At 40.5% G+C, this 18,099-nt stretch overlaps 1 protein-coding gene across 13 annotated transcripts in view; it reads left to right on the forward strand.

Annotated features, from left to right (window-relative positions):
* The window catches only part of foxp1b (forkhead box P1b), a 288,207-nt gene extending 270,319 nt beyond the window's left edge, over positions 1 to 17,888 (forward strand). For 11 of the 13 annotated variants that reach the window (XM_028448138.1, XM_028448132.1, XM_028448141.1 and 8 more), the window contains 8 exons: positions 1,145 to 1,228; positions 6,318 to 6,522; positions 6,970 to 7,046; positions 7,489 to 7,590; positions 9,281 to 9,402; positions 11,016 to 11,085; positions 11,246 to 11,409; positions 15,885 to 16,029. In XM_028448138.1, the coding sequence (XP_028303939.1) occupies positions 1,145 to 1,228; positions 6,318 to 6,522; positions 6,970 to 7,046; positions 7,489 to 7,590; positions 9,281 to 9,402; positions 11,016 to 11,085; positions 11,246 to 11,409; positions 15,885 to 16,029 (969 nt within the window). Of the gene's footprint in view, positions 1 to 1,144; positions 1,229 to 6,317; positions 6,523 to 6,969; positions 7,047 to 7,488; positions 7,591 to 9,280; positions 9,403 to 9,786; positions 9,957 to 11,015; positions 11,086 to 11,245; positions 11,410 to 15,884 lie in introns of all 13 variants that reach the window. The other 2 variants (XM_028448144.1, XM_028448139.1) reach the window with 2 other exon arrangements.
* Positions 17,889 to 18,099: the final 211 nt, after the last annotated feature.

Below are 18,099 nucleotides of genomic sequence, written 5' to 3' on the forward strand. Positions count from 1 at the left end.
ACATGATCAAAAACTAATTCTAGAAAAAATATGTCTTTGGGGTGCCAGAAATTCTTGATATCAAAATGGGGTCACGATTCAAAAAAGGTTGGGAACCACTGCACTAAATTCTTTTGTGTGTTGTCACTCATTCATTTCATCATTATGCTCTATAGTTGTTTTTAAATTGTTTTCAATAAGCCAAATGCTATAGTCGGACAAAGGGGGTACTTGGATTCAAGGATAAGAAAAGGGGGTACTTGGGGGGGAAAAGTTTGGGAACCACTGCTTTAGAGCATCTAATTCAACCTGCAGCAGAAAGCAAAAGAAGTCAGAGAAACCATGAATCGCTGTGTAATAATACCAAATTAATACACAAATTCAATAAAACTCCACAATAGTTGCAGAGCACACAATAACTCAAATTTTTTTCCCAAATCCTGCAATTTTCTTCAGTGATCGACAAAATTTCCCCAAATAACCTAAACAATTGGCCACAAAATCTAAAAAATGTAAGTGAAGATGATACAGGGACATATTTATTTCTGTCACTTATTGCTTCGATATCATCAGTGCAGTGCATCATTTATCATTTATATATACGTGGAAGAGCAAACTAGAGCACAATGATTAAATTACTCATTTCCCAGCCTAAAATGTGTGGCCCATATCTGATGTAATAAACTGCTCTGTATTTGGCCCCTGAACTAATATGAGTTTGACACCCCTGTCCTAAACAGTGAGGCTTTATTTGCTCTAAACTCTCACCGTGCCACTGTCCCCTGCTGCTGCTGTGGAGCCAGAGAGAGCGAGTCAGGCTAACACACACACACACTCTCCACGCAGCCTGTCACCCTAATGTAAGCCGGCAGCTGAGACTGCGCTGAGTTTCAGATGCTCGGCCTTGTTAGAACCAATCAAACACTGTGTATTTAACCTGGACAGGAAAGACTGGGTCCAGTCTGAGGCACAGACTTGTTGACAGCTTTTTCAAAACAAATAATTAGAAGATCCCCGAAGACAAAAAGAGATTGATTTGTTCTTCTCATATGCCGAGGCTACAGTGCAGTCAGCTCTCACTACAAAGGGATGTGTGGAATTGATGAGGGTTAGTTTTTTTTGAGTGTTTATAAAAAATGAAACATTCGCTCTCTTCTCATTACAGCTAGCAAAAGACAAAGAGCGTCTGCAAGCCATGATGACGCACCTTCATGTCAAGTCCACGGAGCCCAAAGCCACTCCACAGCCGGTGAGCAACGCTGTCACACACACACGCACGCGCGCATACACACGTTCATTAATTCCTTTTTACATCCTCTTATTTATCCAGGTTCATTGACAGTGAGGAAAGTGTCTGTGGTTAGGAGGAGATGTGCTGAGGGACTGCATGAACAAACCTGAACAGTGTTGGTTTAATCCTAAAAGAGAGAGAAATCATGCCAGTTATGAATGCAGGTGGAAGAAAAAAAGGAAAAAAGAAAGAAAGAAAAACACAAAGAAAGTCTGAATTAATAGTAAGTTAAATTAATCAAAACTCCAATCAATTAATTGTTGGTTGGTTGTATTAATACATTGTCAGTTCAAAACCACAAAAACAATTAATAAGTAATTTAAATTTTTATTTATTTTTTATTATTAATATTAATAATAATAATAATAATAATTATAAGATATTTATTGATACTATAATATGTGAAGTTACTGATGCATCGTCATTTAAAGCTATGCCACAGCGTTCTTACAAATGCCAGACTAAAATATTTCTCATTTTTATAATTTTTTTAATTTATTTGTCTTTTATTGGTCTTTAAATAACCTTTTTCATTTTCCTACAAAATAAGTTTGATTGTTTAATTTTATCTGAAAGTAAAAATTGCTTCATTTAATCTAATTGTGGTCATACAGTTGTCCTTTAACTCTTAACTCATACTGAACGTATAGCATGTCATAAAGCCTCCTGACTAATCTCTATCCTGTAGGGGCAAAGCCTTAACATATGGCATTTAAGTGTCTGCTCTATTTAGTCAGGTTTAATGAAATGGTGGGGGCTCCGCACCACATTTCACTCATTTTGACACTTCATTCAGAGCCAATTCAGCAAAGACCGTATGACTTGAGGGTGTGAGTGAGAGGTCACGCACACACACACACAAACAGGCTGTGAAGCGTGGAGTATTTATTTACAGACAGAGGTGCTCGCTGCATTCTGTTACACTGAGAAGAAGACGAAGCTCCGTCTGTGTCAGACGCTCTGATTGTTGGAGATCGAAGAGCAAATCTAGGGCTTTGACACGAGGATATCTATGTATGAAAGTGGCAGATAGCATCTTGTTCGATACCCTCTCCTCCCTCCCCAGGGCCGCTGATGTCAGAGCTCAGCTTTAGCACATTAGAGAGGGGGCGCTGGGATTTATATTTAGATTTATAGAGTGTTGCTGTTCACCATAGCCAGAGATGGGCAACTTCTATCACAGCGGGGGCCACAAAAATGTGATTGTCTGATCTGAGGGCCAAAATATCAGAATATCATGTTAGCAGTTAGAATAATGACCAAATCTGAACATTATTAGAGGGAACAATAAAGGGTTTAGACTGTGCTGCTTCTTCTTTGTTTTGTGTATTTTGTCATTTTGTATAATTTTTCTCATTTTGCATGTTTTTTGTGTTTGTTTTGTGTATTGGCATAACTTTTCTTCTCGTTTTGTTTATTTTTCTGTTTGGTTATTTTTTTGTAGTCATTTAATGTTTTTTTTGTCATCTTGTATATATTTCTCTCATTTGTGTGTGTTTTGTGTGTAATTGGATTCATTATGTGCATTTTTTTTTGGTCATTTTGTATTTTGGTGTCATTTTTGTTCTTGTTTTATTTATTTCTTTTTTAAATTTGGTTTTTGTAGTCATTTAACATTTTTTTTTGTCATCTTGTATATATTTCTCTCATTTTGTGTGTAATTGGAGTCATTATGTGCATTTGTCAGGTCATTTTGTGTATTATTTTTGTTGTTCTGCGTTTTGGCATAATTTTTGTTCTTTTGTTTCTTTTTCTGTTAATTTTGTTTTTGTAGTCATTTTATGTTTTTTTTTTTTTGTGTGTGTGTTTGTTTTCCCGCTAGCAATTTATTGCCATTCTGTTGTCAATTTTTTTTTTTTAAATTCTGTCTGTTTTTTGGGATATACGTGTGTATTTTTCCAGATTAGTTTATTTGTTTTGTGCATTTACATTAAGGGCCGCACAAAATGAAACCAAGGGCCACATGTGTCTGACCATAGCTTTGTTAGCGCTGCGGTGAGAGGTGGATCCCAGCAGGTCGAGGCATCTGGTCTTACACTGCGGCGCAGTAAAAGAATCCTCAGCGCTGATAGCACTAAAGGCTTCTGTACTGCATGTAAAAGGCCAACTGTCACAGTAAAGTACATCAGATGGACTTTCTGCTTTACATTTAGGTCTAATTAAAGACAAACAAACTGATACGGTGCATTCACAGCATCAAATGAATAGGACTCATTTTCTTCCTCTGGGCATGTGGGGGATCAAAACAGAATGTTCCACATTAGCCGCGTGTTTGTGTGTGTGTGTGTGTGTATGTGAGTGTGTGTGTGTGTTTGTATTTATTTGTGTGTGTGTGTGTGTGCGCGCGTGTGCGTGTGTGTGTCTACACATGGTGTCACTAAGCATTCTTGTCAGAAATCTGACCTTTTACGCCATACATAATTAAGGAGGGACTTTTTGTTTATTTTCTTTAGCAGCTTGCCGAGTCAAAGCCAGTATAATTAGATCACCAATTACCATTTAATTAATTTCAGTCTGAAGTCTCATTTTGTCTGTGAGCTGGAGTGAGCCCAAATGGTGAGGCAAACAAAGGCGAGGCTATTACCAGGCTGTCTGGGCCATTGTTGGAGGCGCTCGGTGTTTACGGCCGGGGGAATATGGATGAAACATGAAACAAAGGCCCGCTAATCCACAGGAAGAGAAGTCAACAGCACAGCCCCGTTCCATTGATAGCATTGTGTTGGAAACATGCAAACCCAAGTGTAATTTATTTTATTCGCTAATTAGAATAACACGTCTTTTACTGTCAGTGAGGATGTGGTCTGCGTCAGCGCATCCACACAGAATTACAAATTATTTGGGGTGGAGTGTGCTCATTGACAGACTTTAGCTGGGTTTCCATGAATGATTTCCGCAAAATAAAAGCGATGTTCCTAAATTTCAACAAAGTATATTTGTGCTTTGAACGTGTTTCTATTGAAGGTTGTTTTGGGCAGGGACCTCGCAACTACGGTGAAATTTCAAACCGCGAGACTTTGCTGCAGGAAGACGGATGCTCCAAACCTCCTTATAACACTCCTTATTCTTTTGTTGTTTCACATCTAATGTGGCAGTAATACTTTATAAGTATAACGCTAAAAAAAGTCTTAACTGTCTTCTGTTTACACGCTCCATGTTTTCTCGGAGAGCAGTGGTCATGTGACCATGTAGGTCACGTTTTGTGACGTGTATTTACGGAAAAAGTGTTTCCATAACACTTTTGCAACACATTTGAATATCAAAAAATCTGAAATTCCTCCTCATGAAAGCATAAAAATAAATTTGTGTTTTTCCAAAATTCAGGTGTTTCCATCACCAGTTTTTATTGCTCTATTTAGATTTTGCGCATTTCCAAGTAATGGAAACACAGCCTTTGACTCGTGTGTATTAAGTGGGAAGTAAAACTTAAATTAAACAGATAAAAAAATAGATTTCCGATATCTGATTATTGGCTCTGTTTGAATTCGGATTAAAAAAGGCAGGAATTGTAACGTGAATCCAAAGATGAGATGTTTCCTGTTCTTCTTCTGGCTCTTTATTTCCAGTGTTTCCTCTTCTCCTCACAGTCTGAAGTCATGTTTAATTTGGAAACTGGCCTTCTTTGGCAAATTAGCAATTAGAACAATTTTGCGTGAATATGTATATGTGTCATTAGTTTTCCTGCCAATTAACAGCAGGAGCAGGGAGGGTCGGGCCAGAATTTTCCACTTGACTGCCGCTCCAGTGTGGAGCTCTGGCTCTGGGCTCGGAGCTCAAACAGCTGCAGGATGCCATGTTCTACCTTCAGAGCACTTGGTGTAATTAGTTTACCTTGTAGCCATTATTGCTTAAATTGCTCCTTCGCTTTAACCCACAACCCCCCCCCCCCCCATCCACCACCACCTTTATCACATCACTCCCATTTAGAGAGACAGAGCTTCATCATGAACACACATATTTACCACATTCTGTAGTGTGTGTCTGATGGAGGTCGGAGAGATTCGCCGCTTAATTATTAGTTAACATCCTATTTGGAGGTCTCTCAATACAAATTCACTGTATTCGTTTAGATTTGCCCTGACAGACCCCACACATGAAGATAAATAATTTGACATAGAAAGCACACACACACACACACACACACGCACACACAGCGATTCTGTCCAACCACCAATCTTCCTCCACGCCAGAATTTTTGTGTGATCAAACGAGTTCTAACAACATGATATAATGCTGCGTTCCAAGCAACTCGGAACTCTGCATTTTCGGGCCTCCTAGTTGGAAAAGTGACTTGGAACGCCACCTGTAGTCGGAGCTCCTGCTCGATAAAGTCGGGGAAAAGGTGCTGCCACTGAACTCGGTTGAACTCGGAGATGGGAATTTTCAACTCGGAAAATGCGATGTTCCTAGTTGCCTTAAACGCACCAGTAAGTGTTTTTCAGTCTGCTCAACTCTTGATTGGATACATTCAGTTCCACATCACAAATCACAGGCTCCCGAGTTGGGAATTGTCAGCTTTCCCATACACTTGAGGCGTTTTGGTCTTATAAATATTGAAAAGACACGACCTCAGAACACAGCATAATCTTATAAAACATAAAATAATCTGGCGTTTGCCGTCATTAGTCAGGAAGGGGAAAAATTGGGACAAAAATTAACACAATATGGATACAGTTGTACAAATTATAGAAAATTAAATAAGTTAGAAAATTGTGTTTGAAAATTTACCAGTTGTCTATTTCAAAATGAAAAACAAAAAAAAACAGCCAAACTGTCTTTGTGTGTGTAATCTGCTTTAGATAATCAGACATGTTTTTTCTGCTTAGTGTTATTTTTGGCCCACAGTAGGTGTGTTAGATGAGGCTGTTCTCCCTACATTGGCCTAAAGATGAAACAGAGCGAGGACAGAGAGCCAAGGTTGAGGAAGAAAGCTGTTTTACAAACATTAAGCTCGTTACGGATCATCGCAGCTCGCCCCCACATTACAGTGAGGAGTTCTTCAAGCCGTCTGAGACTCAAACTGAGACTGTCCTTCTGTTTCCCTCATCAGCTCAACCTAGTGTCCAATGTAACACTGTCCAAATCAGCCCCCGAGGCCTCGCCCCCCCTGAGCCTGCCCCAGAGCCCCACCACACCCACAGCCCCCCTCACGCCCCTCTCCCAGACGCACTCCGTCATCACAGCCAACAGCCTCCACAGCGTGGGCCCAATGAGACGGCGCTACTCCGAAAAGTACAACATGCCTATCTCTCCAGGTACGCGCACACACACACACACACACACACACACACACTGTGAATTTATGAATCTGACGATACGATACGATATACATTGCGATATGACAGTATCAATAATTCCAAATTTCTGATTCTGTTCAGCTCTTAAAAAAAGTAACCACATACAGTACATCTATAAAAGTGTTCAGTGTGTTTTATGAAAATAAAGTGCAATCAACTTCCAAGCTGAAATGCATTGTAGAGTGAGGTAGTTTAACAAGGTCTGATGTGGTTCATTTACACAATGATCGGGCGTTTACGTGCTATGCATATGTTAGCACAATTCAATTTTTTTTTAGATTGATGTGATAACCGCGTGGTGAAATATCGTGATATATGGCAGAATCAATTGGTTTTTTTTTTTCATTGTGAATGCAAAGATGCAGCTGTGTGATAATAAAGCAGTGTGTTGTTTCTTTTCTACAGATCTCAGTCAGAACAAAGAGTTTTACATGAATGCAGAAGTTAGACCTCCTTTCACATACGCCTCATTAATAAGACAGGTAAGAATCACCTATATCACCTATTTCACCTACAGTAGTAATTAGTGCAACATCTCTTCACAATCAACCTAATTATCAGTTTTTATGTTATCATTTTGAAAACAATGAAAACACAGGGGCTGATAAACTATTATTTGGAGAGCGGCAGACGACACGCTGCCTTTATAGAACCAGTCAATTAAGGCTTAACTGTGACAATCTAGAATCTTAGAAACTAATCCCAGCCATCCATAATTGCTTTCATGTAATCTGCCTGAGAAACATCGTCACATACCCTTCATTCACTCTGTAACACAGTCAGATTAACCGTCCTGTGTATAAAGGTCATTCATCTCTAAATCCTAGATTCTTTGGTAGCATTGCATTGTTTTCTATAGAACTCAAACACACACTTTCAATCTGATCAAAGTATTAAATGTCTTTGTCACTGTTTCTCGTGCAGGCAATTCTCGAATCTCCAGAAAAGCAGCTAACACTTAATGAAATCTACAACTGGTTCACAAGAATGTTTGCATATTTTAGGCGCAACGCAGCTACGTGGAAGGTACATTTAAACATCTTTTTTTTTTTTTTACCTGCATGCTATGAATGAGGATTGATATTTCTGACATTTTAGCAAATATAAAACCATGAGAATGACTATTTGCCCACAAACTATTAGCCCCACTTTTTCTGTCTAGATGGCTGTCTTTAAAGCAAACGGGACACACTTAGAGCGTCCAGATGGACACACGTGTTTGTTTGTGTAAACAGGGAAAAGAGAGTGACAACAAGCAGCATTAAATGGATTGAAGAGTCTGAGTGGATTGTGTTGAAGACTTTTAACCTGGTTGAACTTAATCCTATAGGCCAGGGGTTCTCAACCTTGGGGTCGCGAAACACTGGGAGGTGGTCACCAGATGTCTTCAAGAAACTAATAATTTAAAAAAATGAGCCAATTTTTGCTTATTTTTACAATTTTTCTGCAACTACACCAAACTTGCCATATTTTAACCGATTTTTTATCACTTTTTCTTGTCATATTTTTCCTCCTTTTTAAAGCTTTTTTGCTTCATTAATTTCTCCATCACATTTCATTGCCTTTTCTGCACTTTTTTTTCACTTTAAGACATTTTTGGCGCTCATAAACCCTTTCAACCACTTCTCCCTCCTAATGTCACATATGTTGACCCATTATTGTCACTTTTAACCTCTTTTCACCATATTTTGGGCTTTTTTTTTGCCATTTTAAACACATTCACAATTTGTCATGCCCATTACTTGCTAGTTTAAAGTAATTGTTCTAATATTGACACTTTGAATCCGTTTTACCACTTTTTTGTCGTTTTTTTTTTTTTTTTTTTTTTTTGCCACTCTAGAAGGTACGTAGCTTTTAACTAATTTTGGTAGTTTTTATAATCCCATTTCATCACCTTTTTCACCATTTTTTTTGCCACTTTTAACCCATTTTATTCCTGATTAAAACAAGGATTTACATCTTTAAGATCATTATATACTATGGCACAAATAACAAACTTCCTGGGTAACAGTGGATATTATTCAGATGAATAGATAAATGTTGATGGGCCCCAAAAAGCTATAGATGTCCATGATTCCACATGGCTGTTCTTCAATGTTCATGTCTATGTTCAACCACCTTCAGGTACAGTGGGGGTCCCTGGAATCTGGAACCTTTATTTTGGGGGTCGTGGGCTGAAAAGGTTGAGAACCACTGCTATAGGCCACACACACACATACACACACACACACCTCCTTCAGCCTACAACACATAACTGCAGTTTAGCACTTAACATGGGGAGGAACATTGTTCATGTCTAAATGATGTAAAGACTGGTTTCACATTATGTGGCCAAAACAAAACAGAATAATCAAATGAGTAATTAGGCCAATAATCTGTTCTCAGCAATTAGATGTAACCCTGAATTTTTAAGCATTTTTATCACTTTTCCTCAAACAAGGTCAGCAAAATTGTAATTAAATCCTAATCCTTCTTTGATTTCTATCTAATGGGGTGAAAAGCAGGTCACGAGTCAAAAGATGTTCCCAGCTATAGGACGTTGCTGTGGAAACCCATAAATATTTATTGTTTTGAGTTGTTTGTACGGCCACATAAGATGGTTTGTTTCTTGTTGCTACTCAGGCTGAGACTTGCCTAAACCTGTTGCCTAGACGTGTTAACATGTACTGACTGTAGAAACCTTCTTTTTCTCTTCTTGTTCTCACACCAACTGCAGAACGCAGTCCGGCATAATCTTAGTCTTCACAAGTGTTTTGTGCGAGTAGAAAACGTAAAAGGGGCTGTGTGGACAGTGGACGAAATAGAATTCCAAAAGAGACGGCCTCAAAAGATCAGTGGGTAGGTCTGTCACCTGTTGGCTGATGGGAAGAGGGCATCACCACCACTACAACCTTTACCACCACTGCTGCTGCTACTGCTCCATTTCATTGTCTCTGTGTGCCATTACGTCCAGAGTCCTTGCTTGCTTTGGCGTGCCCCCCACCCACCCACCCCCGCCCTGAACTTCATGCTTCCAGGCTTTTTTTTTTTTTGGTGACACCTCATCAGTCCACAGCATCACGTTTCATTGTGATCCTCCCCCTCTCCCCTCCTTCCTCTGTGTGTGTCCGTCCTCTTCATCACTGCATCTGCATCTGGCTGTCTGTGCTATACACCCCCCCCCCCCCCCCTTGCTCCCCCTCCCTCTCCTCCCTCCCTTCCTGGCTGCTTTGCTTTTCCCAGGGTGCCATTCGCACCAACCTTTCCCTGCATAAGTGCTTTGTGCGAGTAGAGGATGAGTTTGGGTCCTTTTGGACCGTTGATGATGAGGAGTTTAAGCGCGGCCGCCACATACAGCGAGGCCGTCCTCGGAAGTACACCGCTGATGAGAACTCTGACGAGCTGCTCGTACAGTAAGCACTTCCTCTGGCGGCCTCTTCCTGCTGCTCCTGCTGCTCCTCCTGCTCCTCCTCCTGCTCCTCCTCCTGCTCCTCCTGCTGCTCCTCCTCCTGCTGCTCCCACATTAGGGTGGTTCACAAAATTAATTTTCACCAAATTTTGCCAGATCCCCTTTTGCCTTGTTCGAATCGACATTGTAAGCATCTGTTACTGTTAAATGGAGTCAATCGCTGCACATTTAGGGGTGTCACACTTTTTACAATGTTGAAGTTTTTTTTTTTTTCAGGAATGGTTTTTGAACTGTTCTAATGTTCTTACTTATTAAGTATAAATACAGAGAGAGACTATTAATGTGATATCTGTGAAAGTTGCGCATTCTTTGGTTGGATATCTGGCTACATGTACTTTTTGATAACAGCTAAATTAAAGTACTATATGAATTAAGTTTATTTTTTAAATAATCCCTATTTGAAACAACAGAAATAACAGGACTCATTATTCTTAGCATGTAATGAAATATATTTCCATTTACTCAAATAATTATTTGTTAAAGTTACTCAAAAAGGAAGAAAATGTTACAACAACTTGACATAGTTAAGTTAGTAGAACTTTTTTTATAACTTTGAGTATAAACTACTTAATCTATTTAATTACTTTGAATGTTCGGGTTTACAGTGCTGGCTCAAATTTTGGTACAGATGTTCAAAATGCCAATAGAAAAAAGGCAAAATGCGATCTGGCAAAATTTGGAAAACTTTTTTTGTATACCTTCATATTGTGAACCATCCTATCCCACATGCCTCCACAATCCTCAGTTCTGCCATCATCTTTCTGCCTTAAGCTTTCCATTCATCATGCTTTTGATAATGTGCCTCCATCACTCTTCACCTGAACCGCATGTATATGCTACTGTGAACATCTTAGACCTATAGCCATTACAGCAGTAAATTAATTTAGTTTTGATTCAAAGTGTATTGATTTCTTTTTTGATGAAATTAGAAACTGTATCTGTGGAATGTACGTGAGGTCAGACATCAGTCTGTGGTTGTAATTGAGTTTTTGTCCTCTTGCAGAAGTCCAGCCTTAGTGAAGAACATTCAGACCAGCTTGGGCTATGGTCCCACCCTCTCTGCTGCCTTCCAGGTAAAGAAAACATAACTCCCATCAACAACTTTATGAGACATCCCAGAGTTTAACACATTCTCCGGGTCTTTGTTTTGAAAGAAGAGTGATGGGTGAGCGGGAAAGTGCTGACAACCTTCTTCCGTTTCACATTTAACGCTCGGGGCTTTTTGCTTTTCAGGCTTCATTGGCAGAAAACATACCTCTATACACTACTGCTTCCATTGGAAGTCCCACCTTCAATTCCCTGGCCAACGCCATCCGCGAGGAGATGAATGGAGCGATGGACCATGGAAACAGCAACGGCAGTGACAGCAGCCCGGGACGCTCGCCCCTGCCAGCTATGTGAGTGGTACACACACACACACACACACACAGAGAGAGAGAGAGGAGGAAAGTGGAAAGGAATAAGAATTACAAATGTTGGCTCACAGAATAGACAGAATCCCTTTAGTGCCCACCCAAAAAGCCTTAAATCAAACTGAAACAATGCCAGAGAGAAAGTAAATAAAGCAGAGAGTGATGATTTTTAGAGAGGGTGTGGGGGTCATGGTCGGAGCTGCGGTCAAACCACCCTGCTGAATAGGAAACTCCACCTTTTTAAAGCTTCCAGTGAGGGAGAAGCAAAGAGCAGAGCCTGTGTGTGTGTGTGTGTGTGTGTGTGTGTGTGTGTGTGTGTGTGTGTGTGTGTGTGTGTGTGTGTGTGTGTGTGTGTGTGTGTGTGTGTGTGTGTGTGTGTGTGTGTGTGTGTGTGTGTGTGTGTGTGTGTGTGTGTGTGTGTGTGTGGCCAGTATTACTGTTCCTTAAAATATTTACCAAACACCGGCACGCAAAGTAGCAGCATGGCTGGCTCCTACACAAGCTGCTGTAGCACTGTTACAATGCCTCTGAGAATAGACAAAGAAAAACAAAGCACAAGCTAGGCCTGGGCAATATATCGAGATTCATATTGAAAATTAACAGTATAAAATTATTACTGCCACATTAGACGTGAAACAACAAAGAAATACCGAGTGTTATAAGGAGTGTTTGAGCGTTCGTCTTTCTACGGCAACGTTTCGCGGGGTGAGATTTAACAAGAGTTACGAGGCTCCTGCCCAAAACATCCTTCATTGGAAACACATTCAAAGCGCAATTATACTTTATCAACATTTAAAAATATCGCTTTTATTTTTGTTAAAATTTGTAATGGAAACACAGCTACAGACTTTCCCCTAAACAAGACACACTACAGAACTCACTCACACATGCTGTCCCCTATAGGAGAAAGTGGCACATTTTGTGCAGCTGCCTGTGAAGAATTTTTCATCAGCAAATTTAACCTATAACTGTCTTTCTGGGACGACTTTATTGAGTTAAAAATATCAACATTTATATCGTGTATCACCATTTTGTGAAAAAAATTTTGAGATATGAATTTTGGGGCAGGAGGACGTCACCTATGATCCTCCTGTTGGAAAGTTGTAATGGGCCTGGAAACAACAGCCCCAGTTCACTTGTTGTTTAGCAGCGTTTGTTGTTTGGAGCCTAAAATAACACACGCGTGCAGCGCTTTTTGCGTCTCAGATGTGGGCCCGGGGACGGCCTCCTGAAACATTGGAGCTTTTTTAGAGGGAGATTCTGCAGGAATATGAAAGATCTCATAATGAGCTGGTGGCCACATGGAGTAAAGTGCCATCCCTCATCATTGGGAACATAGCTGTGAGCGTGGCTGTGGAACAGGAAAGACACAGACAGGATGGGTGTGTGGCCTGGAGGCAGCCTGCATCTTTTCAGGCTGATTGAGCTCCCAAATCCTCCTCCATAATTATGTCTATACGCTTCATGCAGCAGCACAGCGGCTCATATCGGCTTTTTGTTTAATGCGTTGATGAGTTTGACACGCTGGTGTTGGCCTATAGACTAAAGTGAAGGATTTATATCTGAGCGTTTCTTTCATTCTCGGACGTTTCCACACAAACACATTCTACATCTTCCACACGTCTTTGCAGCTGCAGAGCTCGTCTTTTAGCAGAGAATCAGGTACCGTGCTAATTATGAGCAAAGTGTGGAATCAGCACGCCGTTCAATACATAATAATAACAATTTCATCTTTACCCTGCAGCCACGCGCTCACACCTCAGGCTATCGTACATTTGGAGTTACTTTGATGTGAAAATGATAGAAAAGCTGACTTTACTTTTACAACCCCCTGCCTCCCCCCCACCACCACCACCACACACACCCTAACACACATTTGTATATGTGTGTGTGTGTGAGAGTTTCCGTATAACTGTATATTCACACATAGCTGTCAGCTCTTTAGCACACAGCATTGGATCCCAATGGATCAGAGAGAGCGTCACACTGTGTGTAAAATACATACACACACACACACACATACATGGTCGACTCCTCTGTGCTGAGGTGTGTGTCAGTTTGTCCAGGCGTCACATTCTGACTAGGGCTTGGAGACATAGACCAAAACTCAGATCTCGGTAGTTTTTCTCCAAATGGCGATATACAATATAAATCTAAAAAAAAAATTCTGGGTTAAGTTTGCTGATACAAAATGCCAAACAGGCACATTTATTAACAAACAGCTGCACAATATGAGCCACTTTTGGCTTTTTCTCCTAGAAGAGACAGCACGTGTGAGTGAGTTCTGTAGTGTTGTGATGTTTAGTCTAAGTTAGAACGCACTCAGTGATCATCTAACTGAGCTTTTAATGCTGTTCTGAGAAGTAGCAAAAGCAGAGACTCGTAAACCAAAATAAGGTATAAAAATATATATATTTATTGATATAGACGATATTGTAATTTTCTATATCGCCAAAATAGAAAAGTCGATATACCTGTATCTTAAATGTTGATATATTTCCCAGAGCTAATCCTGACACTCCTGCTCCTCCTCCTACATCAGAGGTAAAACAGTACATGCTATTAAATGTATTAGGTAAACAAGTAAAACAAGTGTCCCTTCAATAATAAGACATCCATATATATATATATACTGTATATATGTGTATTTTAATAACTTGAAGAAAACTGTTACATGGAAAATTAAATATATTACTTTTTATGAACACTGTATGTTGTACACTAAATGTGTAAATAATAATAATAATAATGTACAGTAACAAAGTATTTGTACTCTGTCCTACATCAGCCTGGCACTACAGGTTAGAGCCAAAGCTCCCCCTCACTCACACACACACACACGTACAGTCGCACACACACCCCTGCTATGTTTCTGTAATGAGAAATTTGGCAGATCTGGTGTCTTTAGTGGCTCTTTTGCCCAGGCAGCAAGCTGGAGGCCCAGGAGGAGGAGGAGGTGCGGTTGGCATGTTTTTGCCATGTTTACAAGTGACAGTGTTATTATTCTCGTACGGGCTGTGTTTCTTATCACAGTGTTGTGGTGCGTACACAGCGCTCCCCTCACACTCTCCTCCTGCCAGACGCCTTTTCTTCTCCTATTGACGGTCGACGGGCAAAAAAAAAAAGGAATCTGCATTAATTCTGGAGTTTTTTAGAAAGCGTGCGTCTGGTCACTGCGTTTCGCTTGAAGTTGATTAATGATAGAAGCCGGCTCGGGGTCGTCCTCTGGAGACCCGCCTCACAGGTTGTGCATGTTAACGAGCTGACGGGGGAACACACAGTGCGCCGCGGCACCGCTGATCCACCAGCACCGGAAGGCTGACAGCAGCGTCCCACTCACTGCTCAGTCTTTTCTCTACACGTTGGTAATCTTTCTCATTTATTAGTTCTCAGTGAAAAGCCTGTTGTTGTATGACACTTAAATATAAACAACAAGGCACATGTATGTGTATAAGGCGTTTCACACACAAGGCAATTCAATGTGCTTTACATGATTAAAAAGTGACATTTAACAGTTTAAAAATCTGCTGTAAAAAATGTTTAAATCAGCATTAAAATCATTGAAAACTAGAATATTTGCATTTCCTGAAGAAAATGCAAGTGATATGCAGCTGCTGCCCCACGTCGCAGTACGCTGCATGAGGGAATTCAGAAGATCCATCCATTCATTCCACTCTAAAAATGGGATTGGAGCTGAAAAGTCACTGCATTTGAAGGGCTGTAGGTCAAATACAGTTAAGGATAGAGAAAAGTGGAACACAGCAGTTGAAAGACAACAGATAGCTGAATATTTTATAATCAGTTAAAGAATGGCTGAACAGCGAAAATTCAAATCTGAAGGGAAAAAAGTTGAAAAGGAAATGGGAACATTTTTTAACAAAAAAATGGATAAAAAAAAATTGACAAAAGCAGCCGATGCTGAATCGCTCAAAGGCTGGAGGGGGTGAAACGTGCAGAAATCTGTGACGGAAGAAAACGCTGTAATATTAAAAAGGATAACAATAGTGAGGATGCCTCCTGCATCATCGCTAATCAGCAGTAAAAACAATAAATCTAAAATAAAATCATTTAAAATCTCACTCTCAATCATACGCAGGCCCCATGTGATGCTGACTTCAGCTGTGCTGCAGTTGTTCCCACTTCTTTGCAGCATAACAACTAAAAGCAGCATCACCATGTTTACTGTGAGCTCTGGACTCCACTATCTGACCTGTGTCCATAGATCTGAGAGACCTGCTGGGTTTATACCTGACTAACATCTCACTGATGTATTATGAACCAAACCCATTCACAGAATTATACACCAGCAGCAGAACTTTAAAGTCTGACTGGGAGCCTGCAACTGTTTGTCTTTTATCCACTGCTTCATCTTTGACTAAATGTGTTAAAGTAGAGAGAGAATAGAGGAACCCAGATCTGAGACGTCTTCCTGTGTCTTCCTCCTCCTCCTCCCCCTCCAGGCACCACATCAGTGTCAAAGAGGAACCACTGGACCCTGACGACCACGAAGGCCCCCTGTCCCTGGTAACAACCGCCAATCACAGTCCAGACTTCGACCACCACAGAGATTATGACGACGACCAGGGCCACGACGACATGCTGTAATCCCACCACCAAACCCCCCCTCCCCTCCCCCTCTCTACCTGCAGCCTCTGAGCCAAAACCAGTCTGGGTCATCAGGAGACTGACAGTGATAACGACCCCCCCCCCCCTTTCCAAAAAAAAATGTTTCTTTTCTTTGTGCCATGAGCCACACACTTTTTTACTGATTCATTTCTACTCTCAGAACTGGTGAACAGTTTTGGACTTGGTGTGGACTGCTGAAGGTACGGTGGGGGGGTCAGGGTGAGCGGTGGGATCTTTGATTACATCACGCAGCCGTCGACGGACTGCACCCAGCGGACTGCGACAGGGGGAGGGTACGCTCCTCCTCCCCCCTATTCACCCCTAATCTCTCTCACTGTGTCACATGTTTGACAATGAACTTAATACAGTGTAAAGACAGAGAGAGAGAGGGGGAGTGACTGACTTCCTGTGTGTGCGGCGCGTGTGGCGGGTTTTCATTGTCACTGCCTTCAACACTTGCCATTGTATTAATTCTGTCATGAATGGGAAGGTTTTTTTTTTTTAAATTGATTTTCGGGGTGAAAGGTCATAAACATAACGTGTCTTCTTCATCACTGTTCTTCTAAATGTGGCATCTGTTTGGTTTCTACTGATAGGTTTAAGGATTCTTTAGAAAGAGGGTTTTCTGCTCCTGATGCTGAATGTTTGGCTTCGTTCAGACAACAAACACACAGCAGAATCTCACACAAGTGTTTTTCTGTCGTTTAGTCCACAATTTTTGCTCAGAAGTGACAGAAAGCATCCAAAGCTTGGCTCATGGCGTCACCCTCACCCTTTCCTTCCTTCTCCTGCTCATGAAGTCCATCGCCCGTGCACTACTCATAATGAAGGCTCCCTCCACGCATCAATGAAGTTTAATTTAAGATGCGAATGAATGACAGAGAAAATCATGCAGGTTATGATTTATCCTCATGAAATTAGTCTTTAAAGCACGGCACACACACACACACACACACACACACACACACACACACACACACACACACACGCGCTCAGCTGCAACACAATTTCTGATCACTGACAAGCCCTGGGTTGTGTTCTGTTTAATGTGAGGTGTGCGCTGGCCTGATAATGATGTAGACTTAAACTAATTGTGATTCCAGAAGGAAAAAACACCATCAAAAACCATCTCTGTGTGATTCCATTCAGCCCGCACTGATACACGTGCATTCCCTGTTTTCTGTTGCATGACTAGTTTAGATTTGTGTGCCAAAGGAAGCAGGCTGAGGGAAATACTTTGACCTTTATTTGTGTGTAACTTCTTTTTTTCTTTTTCTTTTTTTACATCAAAGGGAACAACCCTGCAACAAGACTGACACATTCCAGCATTTAGACAGAAATCATGGCAACGTGCACACATACAACAGAGTATAAAGGCCACGTTTTGCAAATAATAATAAAAAAGTCCAAATGAGTGCATATGTAAAAATCCTTCAGGTGTGCAGGCACATGGTCCTTTCTAGTGTTTCCACTGGGTTTACAGCTGTGCAGAGTTAGGGTGCTCTAAGGCAGACATAGGCAACATGTGGCCCGGGGGAAACATGCGGCCCTCGGACTAATTTTGTGCGGCCCCCAAAGTAAACACACAAAATGACTCCCAAAAGTACAAAAGTGGAACAAAAGACAAAAATGTCCAAAATTTTACAAAATTATTTCAAATGCATACAAAATTACAATAAAATACACAAAAAAAACAACAAAGATACACATAAATAACAAAATATAGAAAATGAAGACTAAAGTACACAAAGTGTACAAAATTTTACAGAATTATTTCAAATAGTACAATATTACAATAAAATACACAAAATGACCACAAAGATACACATAACAGAAAATATAGCAAAATTAAATAAAAGTACACAAAAAAATACAAAATGATTGTAAATGCATACAAAATAGCAAACAGACAAAAAGGTTCATAACACACTTGAAAAAAGCAAAAACACTAAAAACGGCAACAAAATACACAAAATGAATTTCATAAACATGTAAAATAGTAGAAAAACACACACACACACCCTTTGTTCTTTCCGGTATTTATGCTCA

Source organism: Gouania willdenowi, chromosome 5 (assembly GCF_900634775.1).
Source record: "Gouania willdenowi chromosome 5, fGouWil2.1, whole genome shotgun sequence".
NCBI classification, from domain to species: Eukaryota; Metazoa; Chordata; class Actinopteri; order Blenniiformes; family Gobiesocidae; genus Gouania; species Gouania willdenowi.